At 41.2% G+C, this 25,697-nt stretch overlaps 1 protein-coding gene across 1 annotated transcript in view; it reads right to left on the bottom strand.

Annotated features, from left to right (window-relative positions):
* Positions 1-25,697, bottom strand: part of col4a2 (collagen, type IV, alpha 2) — a gene marked incomplete at its 5' end in the record, with an annotated part of 40,485 nt that overhangs the window by 6,294 nt on the left and 8,494 nt on the right. The window contains 37 exons of the mRNA XM_079665776.1: positions 432-609; positions 1,393-1,592; positions 2,017-2,088; positions 2,192-2,299; positions 2,400-2,507; positions 2,617-2,691; positions 2,798-2,861; positions 3,186-3,367; positions 3,448-3,573; positions 3,657-3,800; positions 4,109-4,279; positions 4,374-4,535; positions 4,693-4,914; positions 5,033-5,131; positions 5,216-5,290; positions 5,528-5,569; positions 5,950-6,133; positions 6,626-6,732; positions 7,032-7,104; positions 7,192-7,343; positions 7,537-7,608; positions 8,091-8,240; positions 8,662-8,775; positions 9,114-9,177; positions 9,516-9,560; positions 9,635-9,670; positions 9,763-9,810; positions 9,919-9,963; positions 10,107-10,178; positions 10,560-10,601; positions 10,731-10,766; positions 11,023-11,076; positions 11,194-11,229; positions 11,370-11,438; positions 11,536-11,652; positions 11,753-11,797; positions 11,891-12,025. Coding sequence (XP_079521902.1) covers positions 432-609; positions 1,393-1,592; positions 2,017-2,088; positions 2,192-2,299; positions 2,400-2,507; positions 2,617-2,691; positions 2,798-2,861; positions 3,186-3,367; positions 3,448-3,573; positions 3,657-3,800; positions 4,109-4,279; positions 4,374-4,535; positions 4,693-4,914; positions 5,033-5,131; positions 5,216-5,290; positions 5,528-5,569; positions 5,950-6,133; positions 6,626-6,732; positions 7,032-7,104; positions 7,192-7,343; positions 7,537-7,608; positions 8,091-8,240; positions 8,662-8,775; positions 9,114-9,177; positions 9,516-9,560; positions 9,635-9,670; positions 9,763-9,810; positions 9,919-9,963; positions 10,107-10,178; positions 10,560-10,601; positions 10,731-10,766; positions 11,023-11,076; positions 11,194-11,229; positions 11,370-11,438; positions 11,536-11,652; positions 11,753-11,797; positions 11,891-12,025 — 3,724 coding nt within the window. The remainder of the gene's footprint in view (positions 1-431; positions 610-1,392; positions 1,593-2,016; positions 2,089-2,191; positions 2,300-2,399; positions 2,508-2,616; positions 2,692-2,797; positions 2,862-3,185; positions 3,368-3,447; positions 3,574-3,656; positions 3,801-4,108; positions 4,280-4,373; positions 4,536-4,692; positions 4,915-5,032; positions 5,132-5,215; positions 5,291-5,527; positions 5,570-5,949; positions 6,134-6,625; positions 6,733-7,031; positions 7,105-7,191; positions 7,344-7,536; positions 7,609-8,090; positions 8,241-8,661; positions 8,776-9,113; positions 9,178-9,515; positions 9,561-9,634; positions 9,671-9,762; positions 9,811-9,918; positions 9,964-10,106; positions 10,179-10,559; positions 10,602-10,730; positions 10,767-11,022; positions 11,077-11,193; positions 11,230-11,369; positions 11,439-11,535; positions 11,653-11,752; positions 11,798-11,890; positions 12,026-25,697) is intronic.

Below are 25,697 nucleotides of genomic sequence, written 5' to 3' on the forward strand. Positions count from 1 at the left end.
CTTCTGACAGCCCAGCAGCTGATCTCAAAGCACGCTCCCCTCTCCTGCAGGGGGGCGTGGTCAGTTGCAGCTTATTGCATTAAAGCTACGTCACAGAATCAGCCCCCTGCAAAAACAGGGCTGGAAAGAGCAAATAGAGCGAAATGATGCATGACTAAAATGCAGGATCTGTTGGTATTTTGAAAAAAAAAACTATATTTACATACTTTATATAGGTATGGTCCTACAATATATTGTTCAAATATAGCATGATAGGTCCACTTTAAATAATTACTTTTTCATTTTAAACAACACCATGAGTACATCATGCAGAATACTATGAATCCAATGAATTGTGTGTACCTTTAAATCTGAAACTGGTTCCTTTCATTATATAGTAAATTAAGTGATTGTTTTCATACACAGTCATAGTATAAAAGGTGATGCAATACCAGGAAGAGTAAGAGAGATATGGCTCTGTTTATTTTTTATTTGGCTTTCTTTGATCCACTGCATCTTCTCACCTGGGTACCCTTTAGGTCCATGAGAGCCAGGGTCCCCTATGAGTCCTGGTCTGTCAGGACTCCCGTCTGGTCCAACGGGGCCTCGGAGTCCCGACGATCCAGGTTGACCCCGTCACCTGATCAAGTGAAAAATAGATTGTTTCAAGTCTTAAGATGCTTAAACCCTTTCAAAATGTACATTTTGTGTCGCTGTGCATTATTGGTGATTGATTGGAAAGTTTCCCATTAAAAAGTAGCGCTAGAATTTGAAAGTACGGAGCCGAAAAAAATCTGCCCCTTTCTTCAGACTTCCTTACAGAGCCCTCCTCCAACATACACGGTCCTGGTCCTGGAAGGATATCCTCGTGGATTCATCTTCTTATTATAGACACATGCATTTCTAAACATTTGGACTACCTATGTTGTAAATGTATTATCTTTTCATTTACACACGGCATCTATTGCACGTCTGTCCGTCCTGGGAGAGGGATCCCTCCTCTGTTGCTCTCCCTGAGGTTTCTCCCATTTTTCCCTTTAAACTGTGGGTTTTCTCCGGAAGTTTTTCCATGTGAGGGTCTAAGGACAGAGGGTGTCGTATTGTCATACTGACATTCTGTACAAACTGTGAAGTCCACTGAGACAAATGTAACATTTGTGATATTGGGCTATATAAATAAACATTGATTGATTGACACCAACGTTCACATGACCAATGAGGGCACGAGATAAGTTTGTGCACAGATGGAAGGCTGACAGGCAGGTGGGCCATCCAGTTATTTTAGCCGGGCCGGCTCAGATGATTGGTCGTGCTTTATACAGCGCCACGGCTTTCACAGATGACATTTTTGTATGTATTTATTGTCAAAGCATTTAATATATATTCATTGCTATCGGGATGTTAAGAGCATTCCATGGAATATAACAAAAAGTGTTTCTGAAGTGAATTACCTACCCCACCTTTAATGCAGAAGAGTAATGGCTTACCTAGAGGGCCCTGAAAGCCTTTCAAACCCACTGTGCCGGGAAAACCTGGCAGGCTGTTGGGGTCCCCGTCTCCTCCCTTCTGTCCTTTGCTTCCGGGTTCCCCAGTTGGTCCAGTGGTATCCAGACCTGATGAAAATATGAACAGGGGACAAGTGTCGGAGGTATTTACATAACAGAAAAATGGATATCCTCTCCACATTTATACCTTGATTGACTTATAGTACAGTATACTTACTACTAAAAGCATGGTAAGAACATTTGTATCTTTAACCAGAAATGTCTAAGTAAGCAACAATCAAACTTTAAAAAGTATTTTGGCAATATTTCTTAAGAGTTTCATACCAAGAAGAGCACATTCAATAATACATTAATCTCTCACGAGCAATAACAAGAGAATAGTGTGTTCAAGCTGATAGAGAAAATACGTTTTTGGTGGTTTTTAGCTTTATGAATGTATATAAAAGTTGTATCCAACCCATTTTTAATTGGCAACATTTGTTCATTATGTTCTAGGCGTGAACAGTACAAATAGACAATTCTGGTTAAATACCTGGTGTGCCGGGGACACCCTTTTGTCCTTTAAGTCCATGTAATCCATAAAGACCCTTCAGGCCAGGGAAACCTGTAGGCATTTGTATATATCAGATGGAGGAATATGGTGGACCACAAGTAAAGTATGTATTTGATTGTAAAACATAGAAAAGACATTGGTTTGGTTATGTTACCTTTGTTTCCTGGGAAGCCAGGAAAACCTGGGTGTCCGTCCTTTCCAGGAGTTCCAGTAAAGCCTTTTTGACCTTGGTTACCAGGAGTTCCCTTCTGCCCATCAGAGCCTGCATGAAACAAACAAAATTACAATATTGTGTACACATTGCTATTTCATTCTGCTACAATGTCCATTATAACATCTTATAAGGAATGGGATTCTTTTACCTGTGTACCCTATTATTCCTGGATTCCCAGACTCTCCCCTTCTCCCTTCAATTCCACCAAATCCAGGCGTGCCCCAGTCCCCTGGTTGTCCAGGTAATCCTTTCTGGCCTGTAAAAGAGGTATTACACATCACATGAGATGCACAAATTGGCCTCTACATGTTAAGTGATGCAGATCAACATCAGAGAAGATGGAACTGTTAAAGCTACAGTCATACCTGGATCTCCTGGAAGACCATGCTCTCCTCTCAACCCGGTGGTTCCTGGAAGGTCTATGCGTGGGCCTTTCTCACCTGTAATCAAAATGCACCATCACTCACAATATTTTTGCCACTTTTCTCACTTTATAAATTAGCATCTTGGTCTCCATTCATCTGGAGACTAAATATGAGGTTGTACCTTTAAAACCCTTCCTTCCTGTTTCGCCTGATGCACCATAGGCACCAGGACCTCCATTAATGCCCTGAAAAGTAATGAGCAATCAACATAAAAATGTGTCATTGTGACATGAGATGTTGCAATGAATATAATGTATTGAATAATAAGGTATATAAATGTATTTGTAACTTCAAGACAATTAACATTACACAAACATCCGAACATGACGGAGAGAGTACAATAAAAAACTATAGACTAAAAGGAATACTAAAGGAATGGCATATTGGAACACAGACAGACAGAGTCATCAAACAACCGTGCCTCTGTTGACGAGTAAACTGAATTTGAACTAAGTGGCTCTTTAAGGCGTAATAATTAGATTAGATTTTCCCAGTATGATTCTGCTCACCTTGTTGCCTGGCATTCCCCCAAACCCAGTAATTCCTCTGTTCCCAGTTGGGCCCGGCATTCCTTTTATTCCCAGCAGCCCCTCTGCACCTGGATCTCCACGGTGACCCTTGTTATTGCTGGGCTTTCCAGGATATCCGTGAGATCCCTCTTTACCAGGCACACCGGGCAAACCCTTAAGACCTGTGGAGCAGAGAAGGAGGTGAGGAAGTGAAGCCTGAGAGGACATAGGAAGTGAGAAGGAAAGAGTGACTGATGCACACCTCTCGGCCCGGTGAAACCTTGATTTCCATAATTTCCGAAGTCCCCCTTCACTCCCTTCATGTCAACAGCCATCTGGGCGGGGATGAGAGGCTTATCCCCGGAGGGCCCTCTCAAACCACGATCACCTGGAAGACAGAGATGATAAGTCACACAGTTTTTGTTGTGGTCCCACTGGCATCTCAAACACTTTATAAAAGAACAGTCTCACCTTTCGTTCCACTTTGACCCAGCAATCCTTTTAGGCCGACTTGGCCCATCGTTCCTGGGTCTCCACCTGGCCCACTGAAGCCCTTCCTCCCAAAATTGCCCCTGTTACCCTCAAAGCCTGACATGCCGGGAGATCCTTTGTATCCTGCAAAAGAGAAGGATCATCAGGAACCACTGAAGACACATTTTTCAGATCAAAACTGCAAATTACATGTTGTCTTATTATTTGACGTTTATTTCAGTCTGTATTCTTTAGAGAGTAGAATTGTCTTGTTTAATAACCCTGCTTCCTGATGGAATTCGTGATGGTAAACATTTTATACCAGAAACAGTAACAGGAAGGCATACTCATCTTCTAACAATGGCCGTTTTTAGAGGGTTTTCCCACAACAAAGCTGCCTATACGTGTTCATTCAGGTAAGAAAAGGGTATTAGTAAATGAGAGGAACAGACCCTTCATTCCTGGAACTCCTGGGCGTCCATCTTGACCAGAATCTCCAGGTTCACCTGATGGGCCGTACTCTCCGGTACCACCATTAGCACCGTATGGCCCAGGGACTCCTTTTAATCCTATTGGACCTGGAGGGCCCGGGTCTCCCTCAACTCCCCTCTCTCCAGTGAAACCTGTTGAGCAGAATGAAGAGCCAGAAGGATGTTAGACGTGCACATTTCTATTAATTTCTGAGAGACAGTGTGTTGGAGTGTGTGTTCCTCTAACCTGGCTGTCCGGTACTGCCTGACTGCCCAGGTAGACCCGCTCCCCCAGGGTCTCCAGGGTAACCGTACTTGCCTGCAGGCCCAGGCCTTCCTTCCACCCCCTGCAGACCCAGAGGGCCAGTCTCACCCTTGAAGCCGATCATACCAGGCATGCCGCCCATTCCTGGAGAATGGAATAACAACATTAGTGGTTAATGGCTTATTTTTTCATAGGATGCCACCAATGCTGAAAGTAAAGCAACAATGAAGTGTGAGACGAAGTCACAGGAAGGTTAATCACATTGGATATAAGTTATAGACATGGTAAGGGTGTGAATAACCTGGATAGCCTTGATCTCCTGGATTTCCAGTCTGGCCTTTATTCCCTTGCAGTCCCGGCTGACCTGAGTCACCGGGGGATCCTGACGATGCTCCAAAGATCTCTCCGTGAGCACCTTTTTCACCTTGCGAACCATATCTGCCGGGCACACCAGGCACACCAGGGGATCCTACTGAACCATTGCGGCCGGGAACCCCCAACTCTCCACGGGGGCCGGAAAAACCTTTATTCAAGAACCATAAATGTTAATAAAATAAGCTGTATTTAGGAAAAACCAGTAGATCAGATGTGGTCAGGACTATCTGACTATGCCCAGTAAGCGTTTTCCAGTCACTCTTTACCTGGTGGTCCAGTACGGCCACCTTTGCCTTGTTCTCCTGTTTCGCCTTTCCCTCCATGTTCTCCAAGTGGACCCTTTGATCCCTTTTGGCCTGGAGAACCTGTTGGTTCACAAAATAGAAACAAGGAATAAAGATGTACTCCAAGCAGGTTCCTGTGGACAGCACTCAGCACTTATTTCTTACCTTCGAAACCCGGTAATCCACTGGAACCTGGAAGTCCAGGTAGCCCAGCAGGTCCGGGAAAAGTGCCACAACGACCTAAGGTTCAAATAAAAAGCTTTACGGCAACATCATGGTCATATGTAGAAGTTGAATGTGCAAATGACTACTTTGGTGCAAGTGGTTTTTATCTGCTGCCCAGCGTGAATTGTTTTAACAACATGAGATCATAACTATATTAGCTAGTTTCTCTGTACACTTGATCTCAATTGGTTAACAAGAAACAAGAAAATGATCCAGAGGCAAAAGCAAAAACAAAGCTATTATACCAGCTACCTGTTACATCCACCTGTCCTCCATCTCCTGGACTACAGCCGCCTTTCAGTTTCATTGAGAGAAAAGGAAAAAGAAAGAGGCATTCGGAACAAGAGTTACTTTAAAGCACAAGCATTATCTCAAACAAGCTTTGCTGCAGCTTGTTTAAGGGATGCAGCTCTTGCATCAAAATGACCACAGGAGGCAAGAAAAAAATTAAATGGCAAAATACAAATATCATGCTCTCTCCTTTTTTAATCTCAAGCTATTAATGTTCATTCCTGTTTCAGAGCTTTTGCATTTGATGACAGGCCAGGTAAAATGAAAAAATTAAAAGAGTGAAAACAGGTCAAATCATTATAAAGACAAAGGCATTGAAGGAGAAATATGCAACACCATATTGAGATTGAAAGGACATAAGGAGGCAGACAGCCACCTCTCACCTGGAGCGCCAGGTGTTCCTGGAACTCCATCATAACCTACAGCGCCATCGTCTCCAGGTAAACCACGTTGGCCCTTGAAGCCCCCAAGGACTTCACCATCTTGTCCACTTAGCCCGGGTGCGCCAGGTCGACCAGGCTGACCTGAGTAACCTTTGTCTCCATATTGTCCTCTTGGACCTTCTCCCTGTACAAAAAGAGATAATGCCACTTTAGAAGAAACCCTAAGTCAACAGAATATGTGTCACGATCTGTCTGTGTTGTGTTTTGTCTTGTCTAGATCTGTCTTTGGTTTTCTGTCTGCGTTGTGTTTTGTCTTGTCTAGATCTGTCTTTGGTTTCCTGTCTGTGTGTGTTCCCTCCTACTGTACCTGTTCCCTCCTACCTGTTTTCTTGATTGTGTTCACCTGGTGCCCCTGTGTTTCCTCCTCCCTCCTCACCTGTCTCTTGTTTCCTTGATCAGTCCTGTGTGTATTTAAGTTCTGTTTTTTCTGTCTGTCATTGTTGGTTTGTCGTTTTTGTCTGTGACTGTGTTCACCGGGGGTGTTCTGTTTGTCCGTATTACCAATATCCTTGAAATAAAGGTATTTTCAGTTTTATCTGCATTTGGGTCCTGCTTGCTTTGCTCACCCCTAACAATATGTAAAATATTAAACAGTTGTTCTGACAGTTGCACTCACTGGAAGACCTCGGGTCCCAGGGATACCAGGTGAACCATTTCGGCCTGAAACACCAAATGTTCCCTGCACACCGTCTTGCCCGGGATCCCCTGCGTCTCCAGGATATGCTGTAATGACACACATACACATACAATCAGTACACAGCACTGCTCATGGGCTCGCAATGTAATGGGCCAACAGGTCTTGATATTCTCTGATACTGCTTTCTGTTATAAATGTTAGCGTGTATCTTTGGAACATTCTGTTACTACCGTATTTTCCAAGCTTCCCTTGGAAAAGAGATCTCATTAGGATTTACCTGCTTAGATAAAGTTTCATAGTGAAACAAATCAGCAGTTGGGGAGTCAGTGTGTGATTTCTTGGCCTAGATGTTCTGAAATGAGATATAATACCAGGTACACTGCACCTTTCCCGGAGACCACCCTTGCTTCTCCTTTTCGACCTTGTGGTCCCGGCTCACCGTTGAGCCCAGGAAATCCCTGCAAGGCGACACAGACAATTGTGAGGAGACAGAAAGGGCTTGAACAATGGAAAAGAAAGAATAGAAATGACTTGATGATTCTTACAGGGGATCCGAAGTCTCCATGTGGACCTGGATCTCCCACATCCCCTTCTCGACCAAACTCTCCAGTCATCCCAGCGTCACCGCGCTCCCCGGCAGGCCCAGGTCGCCCCGATGGAGAGTTCACGATGCTGCATTCACACAGCCCGTGATCACCTACACGGACACACCATTGCACCCACACGTCAGCAACACAAAGAGTGTGTTCTGAATTTAACTGACTCTTTTACTCGGGGTAAATTAAATAGAAGAGTAAGTAATTCAGAAAACTACAACTTTCTTTGCTATTATCCAATAATCCATCATTATATCAACATCCACTTAAGCATGAACAGTATAACTACAGCACCTTTCAATCCTTTAGAGCCCGCATTGCCGGGCCTTCCGCTCCCACCAGAAGAACCCTTGAAGAACTCAATCCCTAAGGACGAATGGAAATAGAAACATGTAGAAATATGGGTAAAGGTACAGCTCAAAGGAGACAACATGTTTGTATATTTTGAAGAAAATAACTTGTATTAAGAATAAAACATAACATTTTCATTGTTAAAAACTGTATCAGTATTTCCAAAAGACTTGGAAATACTAAATAGTGAAAGATACTAGGTCTCAAAAATCTAATGTTCTGCCAGCAAAATGAAATGGTTTATGAACAAAACTAAAACCTTTTTTCATGATATCATTATATATTTTTAAAAATGTGACTCTTTCTTTAGAAGGATTGTATACAGTTGATTCCTCCTCAGCATGCAGATTTTGACTGTAACCATGTATGACTTTTTCCCTTTTTCACCGAATATTCCGTTTCTACACCTTTGGCATTTCAGAAAATACTGGAACAAACAACCTGTTGGGCATAAACGCCTTTGTGCATGCTCGTAGCTCACATCACATCTAACTCACATGATCCTTTGGGTCCCAGAGGGCCTCTGGACCCTGGGCGCCCGTTGGTGCCCGGGGGTCCTGCCAAGTCAGCAGGGAGTCCTGGATCTCCTGCTGGGCCCTTCTCTCCTGACTCCCCCTTTATACCAAATGGCCCAAAGAAGTCCGAAGCTGACAGAGAGAACGGAAATGTGTTATTTTTGGCCTTTGGCTTGAACTCAGTTTTTAAGCAATTTTTTAAATGTTAACTTTATTTTGGAGAACACTGTTGGGATAGTACGTTTTCCTTTTGTCCCTTGCTGAAGCAGCTACAATAATTACGATTATTTATTGTTTCACAGAAGAGCGATCCCTCATCCATTCCTCTTCTTGAGTTTATATCCCATTATGCCAAATCAATGTTTCTCTATGTACTTTTATCTTAGCTAAGGCAAGTTTCTAAATATAGAGGATGTCATATATTGTATTGTACAGATTGACATATTTGACATTTTTGGATGAATAAAAAGTTGACTATTGCAAGTTTCATAAACTGGTTCCTGTATGTGGGTGTAGTGTGATAAATATCTTCAGATGGCTTCAGTTCACAGACCTTGTTGCTGTGATTCAGAGGGGGGGGGTCCTGGGGCTCCGGGAATGCCTTGGTCTCCAACCGGGCCCCTCTCTCCCTCTGGACCCTGATCGCCAGGGGGACCGAGAGGAAGACCTTATCAAAGTTAAAGCATATTTAAAATAAACAATTATAACAACAAGATCTTATGCTCACACATCACTGACACTTCAAACTATTTTACTTTGAGTAATAAATGGATGATTTCTTTTCAAGTGTCAAATGTGTACTCCTTAATGACTTTTTCGCTCTGACAAGTTTGTGCAGTCTGTTTCGATTTGTCAATAATTCCCCCCCACAGTTTCACTTCATGTCAGCAACTATTTCCTCAGAGAACATGTTCACATGTGTCCAACAATGAGTTTTATCCTCAAACTATTTATCTTTTCTATTGGTTGATTATTTGACAATTTATTAGGTAAAAATCAACGTACCTCCTGAAGACCAAGGCCATACAGATCCTGATGAAATCAGTTCTCCTGGTTCACCTCTGACTCCCTGAAAGAAAAATTATGTCAGTCTCTTTTTTTTATAAATGAGATCACATGCTGGATGTGCACACATGGCTGAAGATAACAGTTACACATATCCGGTTGTTGAGTTCAGTGCCATATCTTTGACTCTGATAATGTTGAAATTGGATATTAATTTAAATCAGATAAGAACATGAGCAAAATGTTGTTGATGATTTTTAAAGTTGCATAATAGCATGTCATTTATGCAATATGCCCAGAATAGTTGACTATGTAAAGCTACATGTTAAACAGTCCATTCAGGTGTTGTTCCTGTGGGTGCATCAATGCTTAAGCAGTAACAACGATCAGGTACATTCTCACCTTAAAACCATCTCTGCCAGTTGGTCCTGCTTCCCCATAATCTCCCTGCAAGAGAATTGTAATTATAAAGCTATACAATGACATTTCATTCAGTTCGACATTATTTTTCAAAAGCATACCCTTGGTCCAGGACGCCCATCTGCACCAGATGTACCCTAGAAAGTCATACACAACATATGATATGAATTTCACAAACACACAGAGGACAGTTTTTAACAAAACCCTAAAGAAATGTGCCTGAGCTCACCCGGGTTCCAGGGAATCCCATCACTCCAGTTTCTCCTTTATTGTCAGCCTGAAACAAACCCCAACAAAAGAAAAGATGAGTAGAGGATTGACAAGCTGAGAAATAGATGTTGATATGTTTCTATGTACATAAACATGATCATTCATGAGTTCATACCGCATCTCCTATTTCTCCTTTGAGACCTTTCTCGCCACGGAGTCCCTATAAAATAAAAAAAGGCAGATATTATAGGTGCATGTGCGAGTTTTCATAACCCTCAAATGTATCATTTATATTGTAGACAACATGTTTGAACATTACAGTAGGTTAATGTAACAAGTTGAACATGATGCACATGTACAGACCGTGGGTCCGTAGGGGGGCTGAATCTGCTGATGAGTTGAGTTCCCCTGCAGCCCTGGTTGTCCGATGTCCCCCTGTGGTGGAGTTAGGAAAAGCAAAAAAAGTCAGACAACTCGCAGAGAAATAAAGATAATCTAGTTCTCTGAGTCTTTAAGTAAAATTACAAAAAAACAATTTCATACAAAAAATATATATGTATAAATAATGCAGGTCTATCACAGCTTTGGACAGAGGGTCCTAAACACAACATTTGATAACATCTCTAGCCGTAGAAAAATGTATTGAAGTAAAACTTCTTTTTTGTATACAGCTCAAAGTGAAGTGGTCTAAATTAATTCAAGAGCTTCCGTGCAGAAACAGCAAGTCGTTTTGGGTCATAGCATTTGCTTTATGGAAATGCCATTACACTTGGCTAACAGATATTAGCAATGCATTTGAAAAACATGGTCACTCACTTGGCTTCCTCTGTGTCCTTTAAGCACTTGGGTCATTGTGCCCTGTCAGGAAAAACAAAAAACACTTCAACTGCATTCATAAATTCACATCCTGTTTTATACCATTATATGCAATACTTATACATCATATTTTTATAACATTATATTAAATATATATTGTTGTTGTCTTACCTTTGGTCCACGGGGACCTGAAGGCCCTTGGGGACCCTATAGGAGATGAAACAAAAATACTGATAAGCACTTTGCGTCACAATAGATAGAGTTTCACAAACTTAAATTAAAATCACATACATGCACGCACGCACGCACGCACGCACGCACACACGCAGGCAGGCAGGCAGGCAGGCAGGCAGGCAGGCAGGCAGGCACGCACGCACGCACGCACGCACGCACACACACACACACACACACACACACACACACACACACACACACACACACACACACACACACACACAATTACCTTTGGTCCTAGAGAGCCTTTGTTACCCTCTCTACCTGGGTTTCCTGGAGGCCCCTGACAACAACCAAGTAAAGTAATTAGATGAGAAGGTTTGCAAATACAGAAGTGTTAGTTTTGAGCAATATCTGCTCATGTGTCCACATTATGAATAGTTTGAACAATGTGCCTTACATATATTCCTTTGAAACCTGGCATGCCTGGATCTCCCTGTGGAGAGATGGTCAGAGATCCATGAGGTTGTGGAGATCTTATTAGTTTGGTTACAACAATATCAATATATATATATATATATATAATAATTTATGAGGACAGGAGATTAAAATAAAGTGATGGTGGTGTGAACTCACCCTGAAGCGCTCCATGAACACACTCAGCTCCAGAGAGTCTCCCTTCTGTCCCTTCCAGCCTGCTTGTCCCTGAGAGTGGAAGACAAAAAAACAGTCAGCTTGTGCACTTCAAACCATTTACGCATTTTACTAATTACTATCTGGGTAGGTTTGGAGTTGCACTTACAGGAGAACCAGGTGAGCCATTATAGCCAGGTTGCCCAGATGAACCGGAGTCTCCATGTGTCCCGTTACAGCCGTCGGCCCCTGGCTTCCCCCGGTGGCCAGCTTGTCCCGGGTGGCCCTGCGGAGCAAAACGTCAGTTCACAACAGAGGTCAGGAAACATTGCAGGCAGCAGATTCAAAACAGTGAGCTTCTCTTGCAATCATCCAGACGGACTTACAGGAATTCCATCGCTTCCAGCAAAACCAGGAACACCGGCCATTCCCTGCGGAGGGGCAAGAATGACACATTAAATAGGAGGAAAAACAGGAGTGTTGTGATCTTTAATAATCAGATTAAAAAGAAAATTATATTTTACCACACTTCCTTTCGGACCCATAGAGCCACCACGGCCGTGGTCACCTTTCTGCCCCTTTGGGCCTTCAATGCCTGCATCGCCTGTTCTCCCTGGAGGCCCTGAGGAGCCCTGAGGACCTAGAGGCCCTGGGCCACCCTGAGATTATGGAGGTAGGAAAAAATATGTTGATCAACTTCTGGTTAAGGACATATCATTTTTTTTTTTTGCAATCCAAATTGGGATTAATAAAGTACATCTTATTTTATAATAATACAGTAAATGATCTGTCAGAGGCTGCACATTGTGTTAGAGTTTGACACATATCACCAGAAGCCATTATTTATTCTTGTCTATTCATCAGTTATGTTATGAGTGTTAAGAGTTCACCAAAAAGCTAAGCTGACATTGATGAAATATGGGGTGGCAAACACTTTTTTACTTACCTGTTAAAAAAGAGAAGAAAAGGTTTGAAAAGTTTAATCAAAGGCTTATAAACAAAGTATCACAACAATGCAACAAGAAGTATGATAAACCACTTTCAATACATTAAAGATATGTTCTTTCCTTTTTTTTATAGCCCTAATTCCCTGTTCCTATTATCCTGCTTGTATTTGCTGATTGCATCACAAGGGGGAGGCAAACACCATTTTATTTTTCGAAGGAAATATTCTCCCTTTGCCTACCCGGCTCTCTACATCCATCCAGTGGTCAGACAGTGTACATACACATGTGCACTCAGCTGATAGATACAACTCAATGACTGACAAGACTTAGGTACTAACAGTCAAGAAAGATTAACAAAAAAATGGATACATGTGAACAAACAGAAACGTTTAATGAATATATTTAACGCCACTTAACACCTATTCGTTTTATTTTTTACATTTTAGGGGACAGCACAGAAATACAAGAGGGTTTCTTACACACCAATTCATTGTTTTAGAATCATCTAGGTCCCGTTTTTAACATGCAAGCTGAAATATATTTTTCCTCTTTTTCTAATACATGTCAAATAGAGCCATGAAGATATGAAGTTTGGATAGATAAACCCAGACTCAGATGTCAAATATCTCCTTATTCTAAACATACAGCCCTGGTACGGCCAAGCAAGCTTGAAAGGCAAAGTGAATGGCTGTTTTAAGAGGAGTTTGACTGCTGAATGTTTGAAACTGCAGACAGTCTCCTAATCTGCAAGCTAAATATAAAAATGTGATTATGATGAGAGTGATGAAAGAAATAAGGCAGGGAGGAGGGAAAATGTCTGGCTGCCGCAGAAGTATGTTGCAACTCTTCAAACCGTACCTCATTTATCAAATGAATGTGATCTCCTAATGAATAGATATATTTGCAATGTTTATGCAGACGAGGCACAGACAATGTTTTCCTCTCCTCAGACCAGAATTACTGCCGCATTTTCACAAGCAGAAAAGCAACTTACAACCAACACACTCCATGGCTATGTGAATATGAGGATTTGGAGATTCAACCAAAAATATCAGACCGAACAGGTGATACAAACACAGACACACACACACACACACACACACACACACACACACACACACACACACACACACACACACACACACACACACACACACACACACACACACACACACACACACACACACACACACACACACACACACACACACACACACACACACACACACACACACACACACACACACACACACACACGTATAGCTCAGTGGGTGTGTGTCATTTACATCTCTAGGGTTAGCAAGGTGGAAACATAAGACGAGGACAATGCTTTACAAGGGTTTAGGTTGTAGATACCATGGGAATTGTGTGTTTTTTCATGGACTGGGAGTTCAGGGGTCAGTTGGTAAGGACCTCTGAGGTTTGGGGGGCGGACAGTGTTCCTGTGAGAACCAACAAACAGGGATGTTGTTTGTAACCAGACACAAATGCTCTGGGCCTTGTTATGTGAGGCTCAAGCCAAGGGTCTGAAAGACATTAATACAATAGCACTAAGCCTAAACAATGTCAGACAACAATTTAAACAAGTTTACAGACAAATCAGATGCAGATAGTGAGAGAGATAAAGCCTCAGATGAACTCTCGAAACTGGAGGCTACTTGATGTGTGTGTGCATGCAGCTGTATGTGTGTGCTGGCTTTTTGAAACAGGAGGTGTGTGTTTTGTCTACGATCTCAACCCTGCAGCTGTTCCTTATAATAGAGCCAACCACAGACAGACAACTTTCCTGTCATAACTTCTCCAACTCTGCATGAATAACGGACATTCTGTGATTTATTTCCATTTTACGGATCCAAACTGAAAGAGGACTACACTTATTAGTTTGTCGATAAATGATCAAATCTGTACATCTTGCCTATAATTGTGATGTTTCCACTGTACTGACTCAACCCAATATGCACTATTATTCTAGATAATTGTAAAACCGTAACATAAAGAAAAGGTAAACTACAGTCAGATTATGTAATACAGCGTCAAGAATATAGATGCAATTTAAGAGTCAGGTCTGGAAAGAAACAGCCTCCTTTCTTCTTCTTTTTTTTTACTATGAAGCGTCATGTAATCTATTGTTACGGTGAAAGAAAAGCCTCTCAGGCACATGAAGTAAGGGGAACTGTACCAATAAATACTCCCATTGTAAATCATTCAGCATCATGAAGAGGAAATTCGTCAAACTGGCTAATTGTCTATGAAAAATGGTTCTGTCAAAAGTAATAATTGACATACAGGAAGAAGTAAAACATACACTGTTGGGCTGGAATGGTGGGTCGTTACTCAAAAGTAGATTATTTCTGGAGAAAAAAAACTGTGCATATGTATAGGTGTGTGTGTATATTCATTAAGTTAAAAAAGATATCCATGTCTTTACTCCTTGCATGGTACACTATGTGCACTGGACTTTATCTTTGTGCATGACTTAAAAAGAGGGTTGATAAGTACCAGCGTCCTTTCATAGCTGATAAAGTGCATTCTTGTGTGTGTGTGTGTGTGTGTGTGTGTGTGTGTGTGTGTGTGTGTGTGTGTGTGTGTGTGTGTGTGTGTGTGTGTGTGTGTGTGTGTGTGTGTGTGTGTGTGAGCTACAAATGCTGTACCTGCTGTACCTGCTGTAAACAGTGTACAGCAGGATACAGTTTAGTGAGACCTGGAAAGAACATTATTCACCAATATACCATTAATTATTTCAGATGTTTTACTTTAGTTTCCACATTAAGGTCCACAATTGTAGTAAGTAAGGTAAACTTGAACCTATTTGGCAACATATTGTCGTTGTTAATACTTTCGAGAGAAGTCAATTCAAATATAAGTTACTTATTGAAGTCAGAGATAGTGGTGATGTTGTACTGGAGCAATTATTCTGAAATATATTCCCTTATTTTTGTAAATTGGTTGAAAGTTGTAGCATGGATCAAGAAAGAACTAATACAATTTTTTTGTGGATCCAAACCAAAGCGAGGATACATTATTTATGTCTTCTTTTTGTTAATGTTAGGATATAAGGCATTTGACCTTGGTGCGGGTAGAAGTTGAAGCTGAGCAGTTTTATTAGATTGCATTAGTTTTTACAGGTGTATATAAAGTGGCCACCCAATAAAAGAAGTGCAGCAGTTTTATTTGCCTTTAGACGTGCACTTTAACACTTCATAATAACTATTTTGATCCCTCAAGTAGGTCTCAATCCAACTGACAAGACCCTTTTCAAACAGCATTGTTTTTTCTAATTTGCACTCTGGCAGTTCATCATTTCTCGTTTCCTCTTTTCTCTCCAGAGCTAAATCTCTCTCCAGTCCTCCCCACTCTTTAATGGCCTGTCTTTCACAGCTCCACTTCCTTCAAACCTCCATACTCCCCATTCTTATCGGCTCGCTTCCACCCAGCATTTTGCCTTTGGTCTTTTCCTTCCTGTCTCTGCTGGGAGTCACCACATGTAAGCCTAAATCAGCGAGCCAGACTATGTGGCGAGAGAGATGACAAAACAGCATCAAGAGAAAGCATACATTGTGATCTGAACATTAATCGAAAACAAATATAGGTTGGAGCTGTGATGCAGCAGGGAGTGATTTATCTATTGTAGTAATCACAAGACTGAACCTTCAAAAGCTTTCATAAAAACGATCCAAGGAAGTTGAGGGTTCTTCAAACTGATATATCTTGGATTCACTAAATGACAGTGAACGTACATACTGTACATGCGTGCCTATTTAGTTCCTCTTTCTTTGAAGGCCGGTCATGACTTTTCCAGATTATGAGCTCAGGAGACACATGCTGCCCTCTGGCTTTGCTGTGTAACTGTTGTTCCTTTATTTTTCTTTGGGTAACAGTCGGCTCTCGTCATACCTTCAGCCTCATGTCTTGTGAGCTTCATAATGGGAAACGACGAGCCATCAATCAGCAGTTGAATCTACTGAAGTCACAGGGGGAAAAGAAGGAAATGAGGCAAGCAGAGGGTGGACAGATCATCTCTAGGAATCTCAAGGATGTATTGTAGATAGTCCAGTCAATTTCATTTACTGTACACAGCCCGGAAATTGCTGATTTGCCTCTAAGGACTTACAGTCTTAACAACATACACCACTCTATGTTACTCTACATTAGGCTTCAATTTGTACAAGGAAAACTCAACAAATAAAGTTCCAGCTAATCAATTGTGTTTATTTGTTGCTTCTCTTTGACTAGCGTCTTGGTTAATTGGTTATTTCAAGGATTTGGACTGCTTAGTTTGATCCTGATTTTATCCTGGTAAATGGAGCATAAAACTGCATTACATTTTTAAACCGCTAAAGCAAGACTCTAAACCTGTGTGTGTGTGTGTGTGTGTGTGTGTGTGTGTGTGTGTGTGTGTGTGTGTGTGTGTCCATATGACAGGTTAGGTCATGGACAAATTAGGCTTTGAAAACATGCTCCAGGCCCTGATGTCATATTAAGTGAGGTAGAAATTACCCTTCTTCCTCAATTGCTTCATGGATGTATGTTGCAGTTACAAGGATGGTAGTCACTTCCTGTTAAACATATCAAATGTAGGGTCCCAGCCAATGCTTTGGGGGGGTCAAATCATCAAAATTATAAGCGGAACTAAAATAACATGAGTTAACCACATAGGGAAGTACTAACAAATGGCATTAAAACAAATAGTGACTGAATATATACAATACATTAGGATTGTTAAAAAACAGACCATCCAGGACAGACTTTAAAAGCGCAATAAAAACACCAGTCCTTCCCACACAGGCCTGCTAACTGGTGTCTGCTTTTTATCCGATCACTTCTCACCTCATTGAAGGGTCATAAATTACCACACACACATAAAACACACACGTTGGCTAGGTGAACGAAGTGACTGAAGTTAAGGTGTGGGATGATGTGATGAAAAAAGTCAAACAAATCCCTCCATCTTCCTGCAACCAGGCAGAGAAAATAGTAAACACACAGTAGATAATATCTTAAATCCTTTAATAACTTAAAGTCTTGTCAATATTTCTGTCTCTTCCAAGGATTAACCCTATCTGTTATTTATCATGTCCGCCATTGACAACGACATGTTCCAGGTCCACCTTCTGCAGCTGGAGGAATGTGTGGGGAGGATTCTGACTTTGTAGCACAGGTTCACAGCTGATTTGAAATAAACTTCTAAACTAAACATTGCTCTGAATTTTGTGTCGCTACCGAAAAGATGGAGGATTTGACCAAATCCAGATATTCAGGTTTGTTTAAATCTTAATTTGGCTGATCTACAGGGTGTGTCAGTACACCACAACAGAAGTTAAGTGCAAATGTTAAAAGGAAGTTCATGTTTTCTACTTGTGTATGTTAGACTGTCTACAGTCACATGTGATGTTGTATGGTTTATGTTTTAGGTCCTAGGGATAAAGGATGTAAATAAGCATTCAAGATCTTATATTTTTATTCTGATGTTAATTTATATGATCTGTCAAAAATGTAACCACAGCCATCAGTGATGCTACAAACATTTAACCACAATAGCAAGAATATTTTTTTTGATTTTCTCTCTACCTAAAAATATTGTTTCTTTATAATCCATGTTTATTTCTGGAAGAGTCAGCGATTTCTTAATAGTTGGAATTTTAAGTGGACACATTTACATTTCCACTTTACTTGTGTAAACTTGCAAGAGCAAGAAATCTCTGAGAAAATCTGTCCTCTTTACACTGTATAAAATGCAGTAAACATAATTCCTTTCTCCCTCTGTGTACGTGGGCCTGTTTGCATTTCTCATTCCTAAATCACAGATCTATTAAAAGTTCCCCCGTCTGACACCATACATTTCATCTGGACCCAGACTGTCCCCTGGCGTGGACGGTTTGGGAATGGCCCGCTAAGAGCAGGATGGGAACCCACAGCTCAGTACACAGACCTCTGACCTCAGAGGGGAATAAAATAAATGAATAAACAACTTGCCGGAAGCTTCCTCTGTTATTCCATCTGTCTGTCCGGAAAAACCAGGATATTGTGCAATTAATTTTTTTAAAGCAGAGAAATGGAGAGAGATACTGATTAGAAAAAGGAAGGTCAACAGAGATAAGAAATATGCTTAATCAGAGAAAAACAGATAACATGAACCTAGTGACATCCACAAAGAACACGACTCTAATATTCTTTAAATATTTTTAAATGTATCAGCTTGGGTTAAAATTGTTGTGTCACATACTTTTTGTCTTTTCATGTTTCACAAATAGCCCACAGCTAATCTTAGGAGAAGAATGCACACTTGGGCTGTTTCTCAATGTCAAGGAAGGATGCTCCTGAGCCACTATTTCAAGGATATTACGTCATCGAGTCCCGCCGAAGGACTGTTCCAATGTCCAGGCTCCTTGGAATTCCACCGAGCCCGGCGTCCTTCGTAGCGAGACATTTCGAGGCTGCACATGTGTATCCTCCGCGGTCTTAAAATCCCCACAATGCTTAGCGCACGGACCAATTTCCAAATCTTTGGCGGAAATCGCGCTCCATTTAAGGAGGGGCCTCACATATGACGCACACCTGCACACCTGTTAGCCTGTTCCACCATTCTTTGTTTTCAGAGGCTAGGAAGGATTCTTGCCTCGCTTCTTAAGGAAGTGACTCGGAAGACATGTCCTACCAAGGAAGCGTCCTCGACATTGAGAAACACCCTTGCACTACTTCACAAACTTTAGATCACAAATAAATGAGGTTTCCATGTCTCTTTTTGGATATTCAACTCTACGTTTACTCAGTTGCAAACAATGTGAATACCTTAAATCATTCAAGTGGTTGTATAAACTGTATCAGAAAATGTGGCAGTGAGAAGAGGCCGATGCTACGGAGTGTGGACATTATCCTCTGATGTCATCAATGTGGGGCAGGCCACCAACAGCCACATACTTCCACAGTAACATCTCCAGACCAGAGCTGATACACTAACATTCACACAACACTCACTGGTGTAAACTGTGAAGTCATGGTGAGTTAGGCTTACTTACAAGCTTAATAGTTTGTACAACGTGACATCTGAACACAACAGGAAAAAGTGTTTAGTGTTTGCGGTGGGAAAAAGCCTGCTGTCCAAAGGCTGGACCTGGAGGCATTCATGATGTGTTTCGTGTTTGTACATATCAGAAGAATGAAAAAAAGAGAGCGTGTGAAAGAAGTCTAAATCCTAACACCTGGCCAAACACACAAAGAAAGTGTCGAGAGGTGATTTCATCCACCCAATAAGTAAATAGAAACGTACTGATATCTGAATTCACTGGATATCAGCAGTGTTTCAGCAGTATTGAACTGATATGCTCTGTGCATACTATCAAGGAAATGAGAAAAAGCATTGATCCAGAAAATGAGAAAAAATGGAAGGAAGGAGCTAAAGAACAAATTAAGGAAGGAAATAAGAAGGTGGAAGGGGAGAGGTTAACATATTATTCAAGAAGTAAATGTTGTATTAAATAAGAAAAAAGGGGAACAATTATAAAGGAGAGTAGAAAGAAGGAAACGGGGAAGGAAGAATAGAGGCCAGGAAGGTAGATTGCAGCGTAAACTAAATGTCTGCCCTTTCTCTCTGACTCCCACCATAAGGCTCAGACACTTTGGTGGATTCGGTCCCACTGCTCTGAGACCCAGCTCACATGTTTTTCTTGGATACATTTTTCTTGGCTCATTTCCTGAAGATCTGCATCCCCTTCTGCCTTATGCACAGGGGGGAAATGGGGCTCAGCTCCCCTAGAGGAGTGAGAGGCTTCAGGGGCTCCGCTTGGAGGATGAAGAGGGTCCTTAGCTGGATGCCTTGAGGAGGACTAAGGCAGAACAAATAAACATCTGCAGATGATGTTTAGATATCTATTAGAGTGTGTTTGGATCTCCTGGCTCAAATCAGCGAGGTCAGTTTTCCAAATTCCCGGCTGAAAAAAAAATGGTCCTACTTCTGAAAATCCTTGAAGACTGTGTTGGATCAGAGCGGATATAAAGTGACAGAAGAGGGTTACAGAAAAAGCAACAAGGCCATGCAGGCGACAGATGGAACAGCATCATATAAAAAAACAGTATCTGATGAAGAATTACCGTGAGAAAGTGCTTTGTTACTGTGGAGACAAAGCTCCAGCCAGATTTGTAAAAACATAATTTAAACCTTCGTCATCGGTTCCTCTGACTCATCCACTTAAAATGTCTCATGTCTAAAGAGAGAGGGGTGTAAAAACAGATTACATGCAAACAGGGATTTCTTTTCACTTGTTTCCCATGGAGGTCTGCTGCTTTTTGTTTAGCTGTTTGGCACACAGTGGTTTGAGACCGGTTTACATTGGAATTAATGTGTTTAGACTCTGAGCTAATTTCTGCATGCACATGTGACACTTTCACAGAGCATGTGCACATGCATGAGCCAGCAATCTGACAGCATCCAGACCAGAGATGAGGCTGCTAATGACCGGTTGGACTGGAGCGTGTGTGTTTGTGTGTGTGTGTGTGTGTGTGTGTGTGTGAGAGGGTCTTCATGTGAGGGTGTGTGTTGTGTTGAAGATCAGGACTCCAGGGGGGGATCCCAGGCTGAGAACAGAACAGCTTGAACCTCCAACTATCCCAGGGGTCTCTGGGGCCCGACACCTGTGCTATTGCCTCACGTCAGAGGAATGAGACGTCTCATGTCTGCGCTACAAGCACATGTGTGTCCAAACAGGACGCAGCTGCGGCCTGTGTGTGTGTGTGTGTGTGTGTGTGTGTGTGTGTGTGTGTGTGTGTGTGTGTTTGTGAGAAAGATAGAGAAATGGCCGGTCTGAATGGCTGGTCTTAGGTGTTGCCCTCACCTCAGAGAACAACCACCTGTGGGCCTGTATCGTGTGTCTGAGTGTAAGTCTGCGTGTAATGAAGTCCATCATGGGTGTGTTGCCTCCATAATCCCACTGTTACATTTATCACCATGACTCTTATGCCATTACAGCTTCCATACAGTGGACCGCCCGAGGCGCAGTTACCCGCTGTTTATAAAAGTCCACCAAGGATCACTCAGTTTCCTCAACAAAGCTGTTCTCTGACGTTGTACATCACACCCAGGGGCACAAAGGTATGTATATTGACTTGGAAGGTAACAGTTTGAGAGGCCACAGGAACTATGATGAAGTGTGACAAATGCACTTATTTTAATACATTTTTCAACAAGATCTGCTCTTTTAAAGTAGGTTTTACACATTTTTTAAATTTATTGTACAGTAAAAACAACATTATCATAAGTAAGGGTATGATAGAAAATACTACTGGAAAACGTTCAAATGCTACGTTTGTATGTAATGACAACTTTAATTAATATTATTTAATCACATAATTGATTTATTAAGCAAAGATGACGCACATACTGTACAGTATCTTCAGTCTCTCAACTATGAGGCTTTGCTGCCTTTTTATAATTAATATAGAAAAAGTATTATCTGACATTTAACAGACTTAAAACATTGTACATCTTTTGAAACAAGACTATAGGCTGCAGCCAGAGTACACACCAGAGAGCAGAACAAATGATCTTGATTATGACGCAGACCTAATTGATAATGAAAATAATAGTTTAATCCATACAGCTTTATGTATCTAGTTTTTTTTAAAGCAGCCTTTCAGGCTCTTCACAAACAGTTAAAATACATAAAACACAGCTATGGGAAAAAAACAAGCCTGTGAAATTAGATTTATAGTCAAATACCCAGCTGTGATCGTGGCCCTGATTGAACTGCACTGCATCTAGTCACATTAGTGTCGGGGATACCCATTTAATCCTTGAGTTCTCTTTCTGCACCCCCCGATCCATCCAGCTGGCCAAGCCCACAGCCCAATTTTGCCAGTCTGGAAAAGTTTTTCATTTTCCCACATGAGGATGCAACGCCCACAGCCATTCCAGCTAATGCACATTCCTGGATAGTTCACAAGGGAGCAAATATGTGCAAAGGTCCATGTATGTATATGTGCCTGTGGTTAAATTACTGGATTACTGGCTTCTCAAGTGAATACAGTATCTTGTGTGTAAATGTAAATTACATCAAGTTGATATTCATAATTTTAGTAAAAATTAGGGCACAGTTTTACATTGACCTTTCCTATATACGTATGAAGGGGGAAAAATAAATCACATATTACACAACATTTCCTGAATCACAGCACTATTTAGAAAAAAGTCATAACTGAAAACAGGTCTTTCCCTGAAAAGAGGAATAAATATGAGAAGAAAAAACATCTAATTGTTTCTTCTCCAGCTGGCCACCAATATGGGTTTCACAACAAGGCCTGATGGGGAACACATGGCGTTGCCGTGGTGACCCACAACTCTGGTCAAATCTTTCCTACAGCCCCGAGTACCCTCTTTGTTGACCAAAACGTTTTGTTACTGCTGTCTGCAAATCAAATGCATCCCACAGGAGGTACCGCGTTAACACCTTGTACGCCCAACTTTCCTTATGTGAGGATAAAGAGGGTGCAGATTTGATTGATGTGGAATACATGGTATGTGTCTGTGTATGTTTCTCAATGAGCCGCAGAGGAAGATGGATTCCGCCGGAAACAGAAGGAGTCCACAGGGGAAAAATAAGGAGGAAAGCTCCAAGGGGGAGGCTTGTTATGGAACATAAAATCGCCATATTTCAAAGTGATCAGGGCTAAAGCATGCTTGGGTTTAGAGTCCCATGATGCACTGATCAGCCAAAACATAAAATAGAATATCTCACACTTATAATACTCTTCTCTATCTTTGTTCACCTCGTTTGCCCTCGTTACAATCAACGCTATGTGCACTGGCTGATGGCAACACAGTCAGGCCACAGCTGGTAAGGAAAAGGCCAATGTTTAGCGCCTTAAACAAGGTCTCACAAATACTGGACTACTGACTGACTTTACTGTCAGTAGCAAAGTGTAACTATCATTGCTACTGATAGACCTATGGCAACAACATCAAGGTCATTGAATGACATAAAGATTTCAATCTTAACTTAAAATCCTCTTTCCAAAACAATAGGTCCTTGATTTCAGACAGGGTTAGACAAAAGCCGCTTTTCATTTTTTACTGCCTATTTTACCGGCTGACAAATGTAATCAGCTGTAACCAATTAGCTTAATACGCTAATGTTAACTTTTTCAGGTGGTTGAAAATACAGTCTGTAACTGACTCGTTTTAGAAGGTCATGCTTAATCTCATAAAAAAAGTCTGAGGCTAAAGATGCATGTTTTAGGCAAAGAGTTGGCATCCTCACTTGAAGAAAAAAAGAAACAGCATTGTTTCTGTGTTTTAGTGCCAGGGTAGTTAACCCTATAGGTGTATTATCAATGTATATGTATTATAAATATGGTAAAGTAAAATGTAACGTCAGTAACGTATTTAACTCTAACAGAGCGCTCTTTGACCATCTACAATGCTTGGAAGATTGGCGTTGGCTTCATTGTTTGTCTTTTCAGACAGTATGCCCTACTTCTAACAATACAAAAGGGTTTTGGAAAAGAACTAACAGTGTTCATGTGTTGAATGAACACATTGCTTTATCAGGTAACACTGGCAGGGGTACTGAAGTTTAAACTTCCCTCATTCTAATAAAGAGGAGGACAGAGCCATGGACAGCAGGAGTGAAATACAACACAGTGTTTAACGTTACCTGTAACCCCACAAAAGGTAGAAAGCTAATGAAATGCTTCTTGGCCTAGGAAGTAATGCTGGGTTAAACTACTGATCTAAGTTGGACCAGTTTGCAATTTACATTAAAGCAGAACAAAACACATTTTAATCAAATATTAATACACAACACGTCAACATGTAGAAAAAAACAAGGCTGGACAGGTCCTCTCTGCTTTGTTACGGTTACTAAGCTATGATTGGATAATTTTGGGGGGGATGAGTTCAAAGGAGGGTCAATGACTAAAGTCATTGTATAATTAATTACTACATCTTAAGTAAAAGTATATACCCATTTGCGCGTGTCCCCCCGTGTTTGTGTATATTTGTGTGTGACTTTTCAAAAGAGATGCTCCTTTGTCCACACCAACAATAGTCCTCTTGTTCCAAAAACAGCAACCATCATCTTAAAATGTGAGAGAGCTACTTTTATTGGCCGGTCGGCAGCTGGGTGCAGGACGAAGGGTCAAATCGGCTTCGACAGAAATGAAAAAAAAGAGAAAACGATAGGAAAAAACGTCTTTGATTGTAGAGGCAGACGAAGATTCAATCTGAGAAATATGATGTGATCTTGTGATGTTCTTCTTATAGATTAACTGGAACATCTTCTAGTTTGTTCATTGTCCGTCCAGTGAGCTTTATCTTTCTGTATATCATGGTAGCACACAAACACTTAAGGGTGATTTAATATTTTTTCCTACCAACAATAATTGTAAAGATAATGAAGAATGTAGATGGGGAAAATCAGTTATTATGGTTTATTTTATTCTTTACTCATCAATCGGTATTCAGGTGGTTCAGAGTAGTAAAACACACAACACCACATGAGGAATGTGAGGAGATTTAATAGGCTTGTTATTGTTTCTTCTTGGCATGACTTAGAGCCTTGCTAATTTTTACAAGGTTCACACAGTGGCTGAGATATCTCAACAGTTAAGCCATTTCTTTCTCGCTTTTGTCTGAAAAATGATGTGTTAACACTCACAAACAGCTGTTTGTAAGTGTCTCCCTAAATATTTCCTCCTGCTCCATAGCTTTAATTGTCATACAGGACAAAGCCAGCCTGTGATCCCCACTGAATTCCTCTTTCCAACAATCTCAAGAAAAGAAAATTCTCCCGGCCAAGTGTTTTAGTGATAGCAGCAGGTTTTTGCTTCCCTCCCCTTTCATCCACTCACACAAACCATATTTTCAACATTGCTCCACAGTTGGTAGTTCTTCCCTAATAGGCCCTGTCAGGGTCAGGGTCAGGGAAGAGGGGCTACAGGAAAAGGCTCCTGATTGCAAGTTTGATTGAGGGGCTTACAAAATACCATTACGCATCATTTCGTCTGCTGATATGTGAAGCTACAACAGGCCGTAATACAGACAGACATGCTGCCAGTGCAAGTGAATCAGTTCAATGACTTATCTCGTCTCCCTACTGACAGACAAGTAGTTTCTATCATAGGAGATGAGTCCTTTTTAAAAAAATCAAAGTTACTGATGGAAACGCAGCTCTAATCAGATGAGTTCAACCTGATTTAAGTTCAACAGTTTATGTCATACACACACACTATAGTGCTAAGAAAACACATCTACAAGTTGAAAAGTTTCAGGGACTAATAAAAACCATATGCACAATAAATGTCATGCAAGTGTGAGTTTTAAGATTTGCTTTGTAAAGTTTTTATATGGCGAACCTGAAAAACACCAGCGTTGACAGGGCTTTGGTAAACATAT

This window comes from Notothenia rossii (assembly GCF_949606895.1).
Source record: "Notothenia rossii genome assembly, chromosome: 2".
Classification (NCBI taxonomy): Eukaryota; Metazoa; Chordata; class Actinopteri; order Perciformes; family Nototheniidae; genus Notothenia; species Notothenia rossii.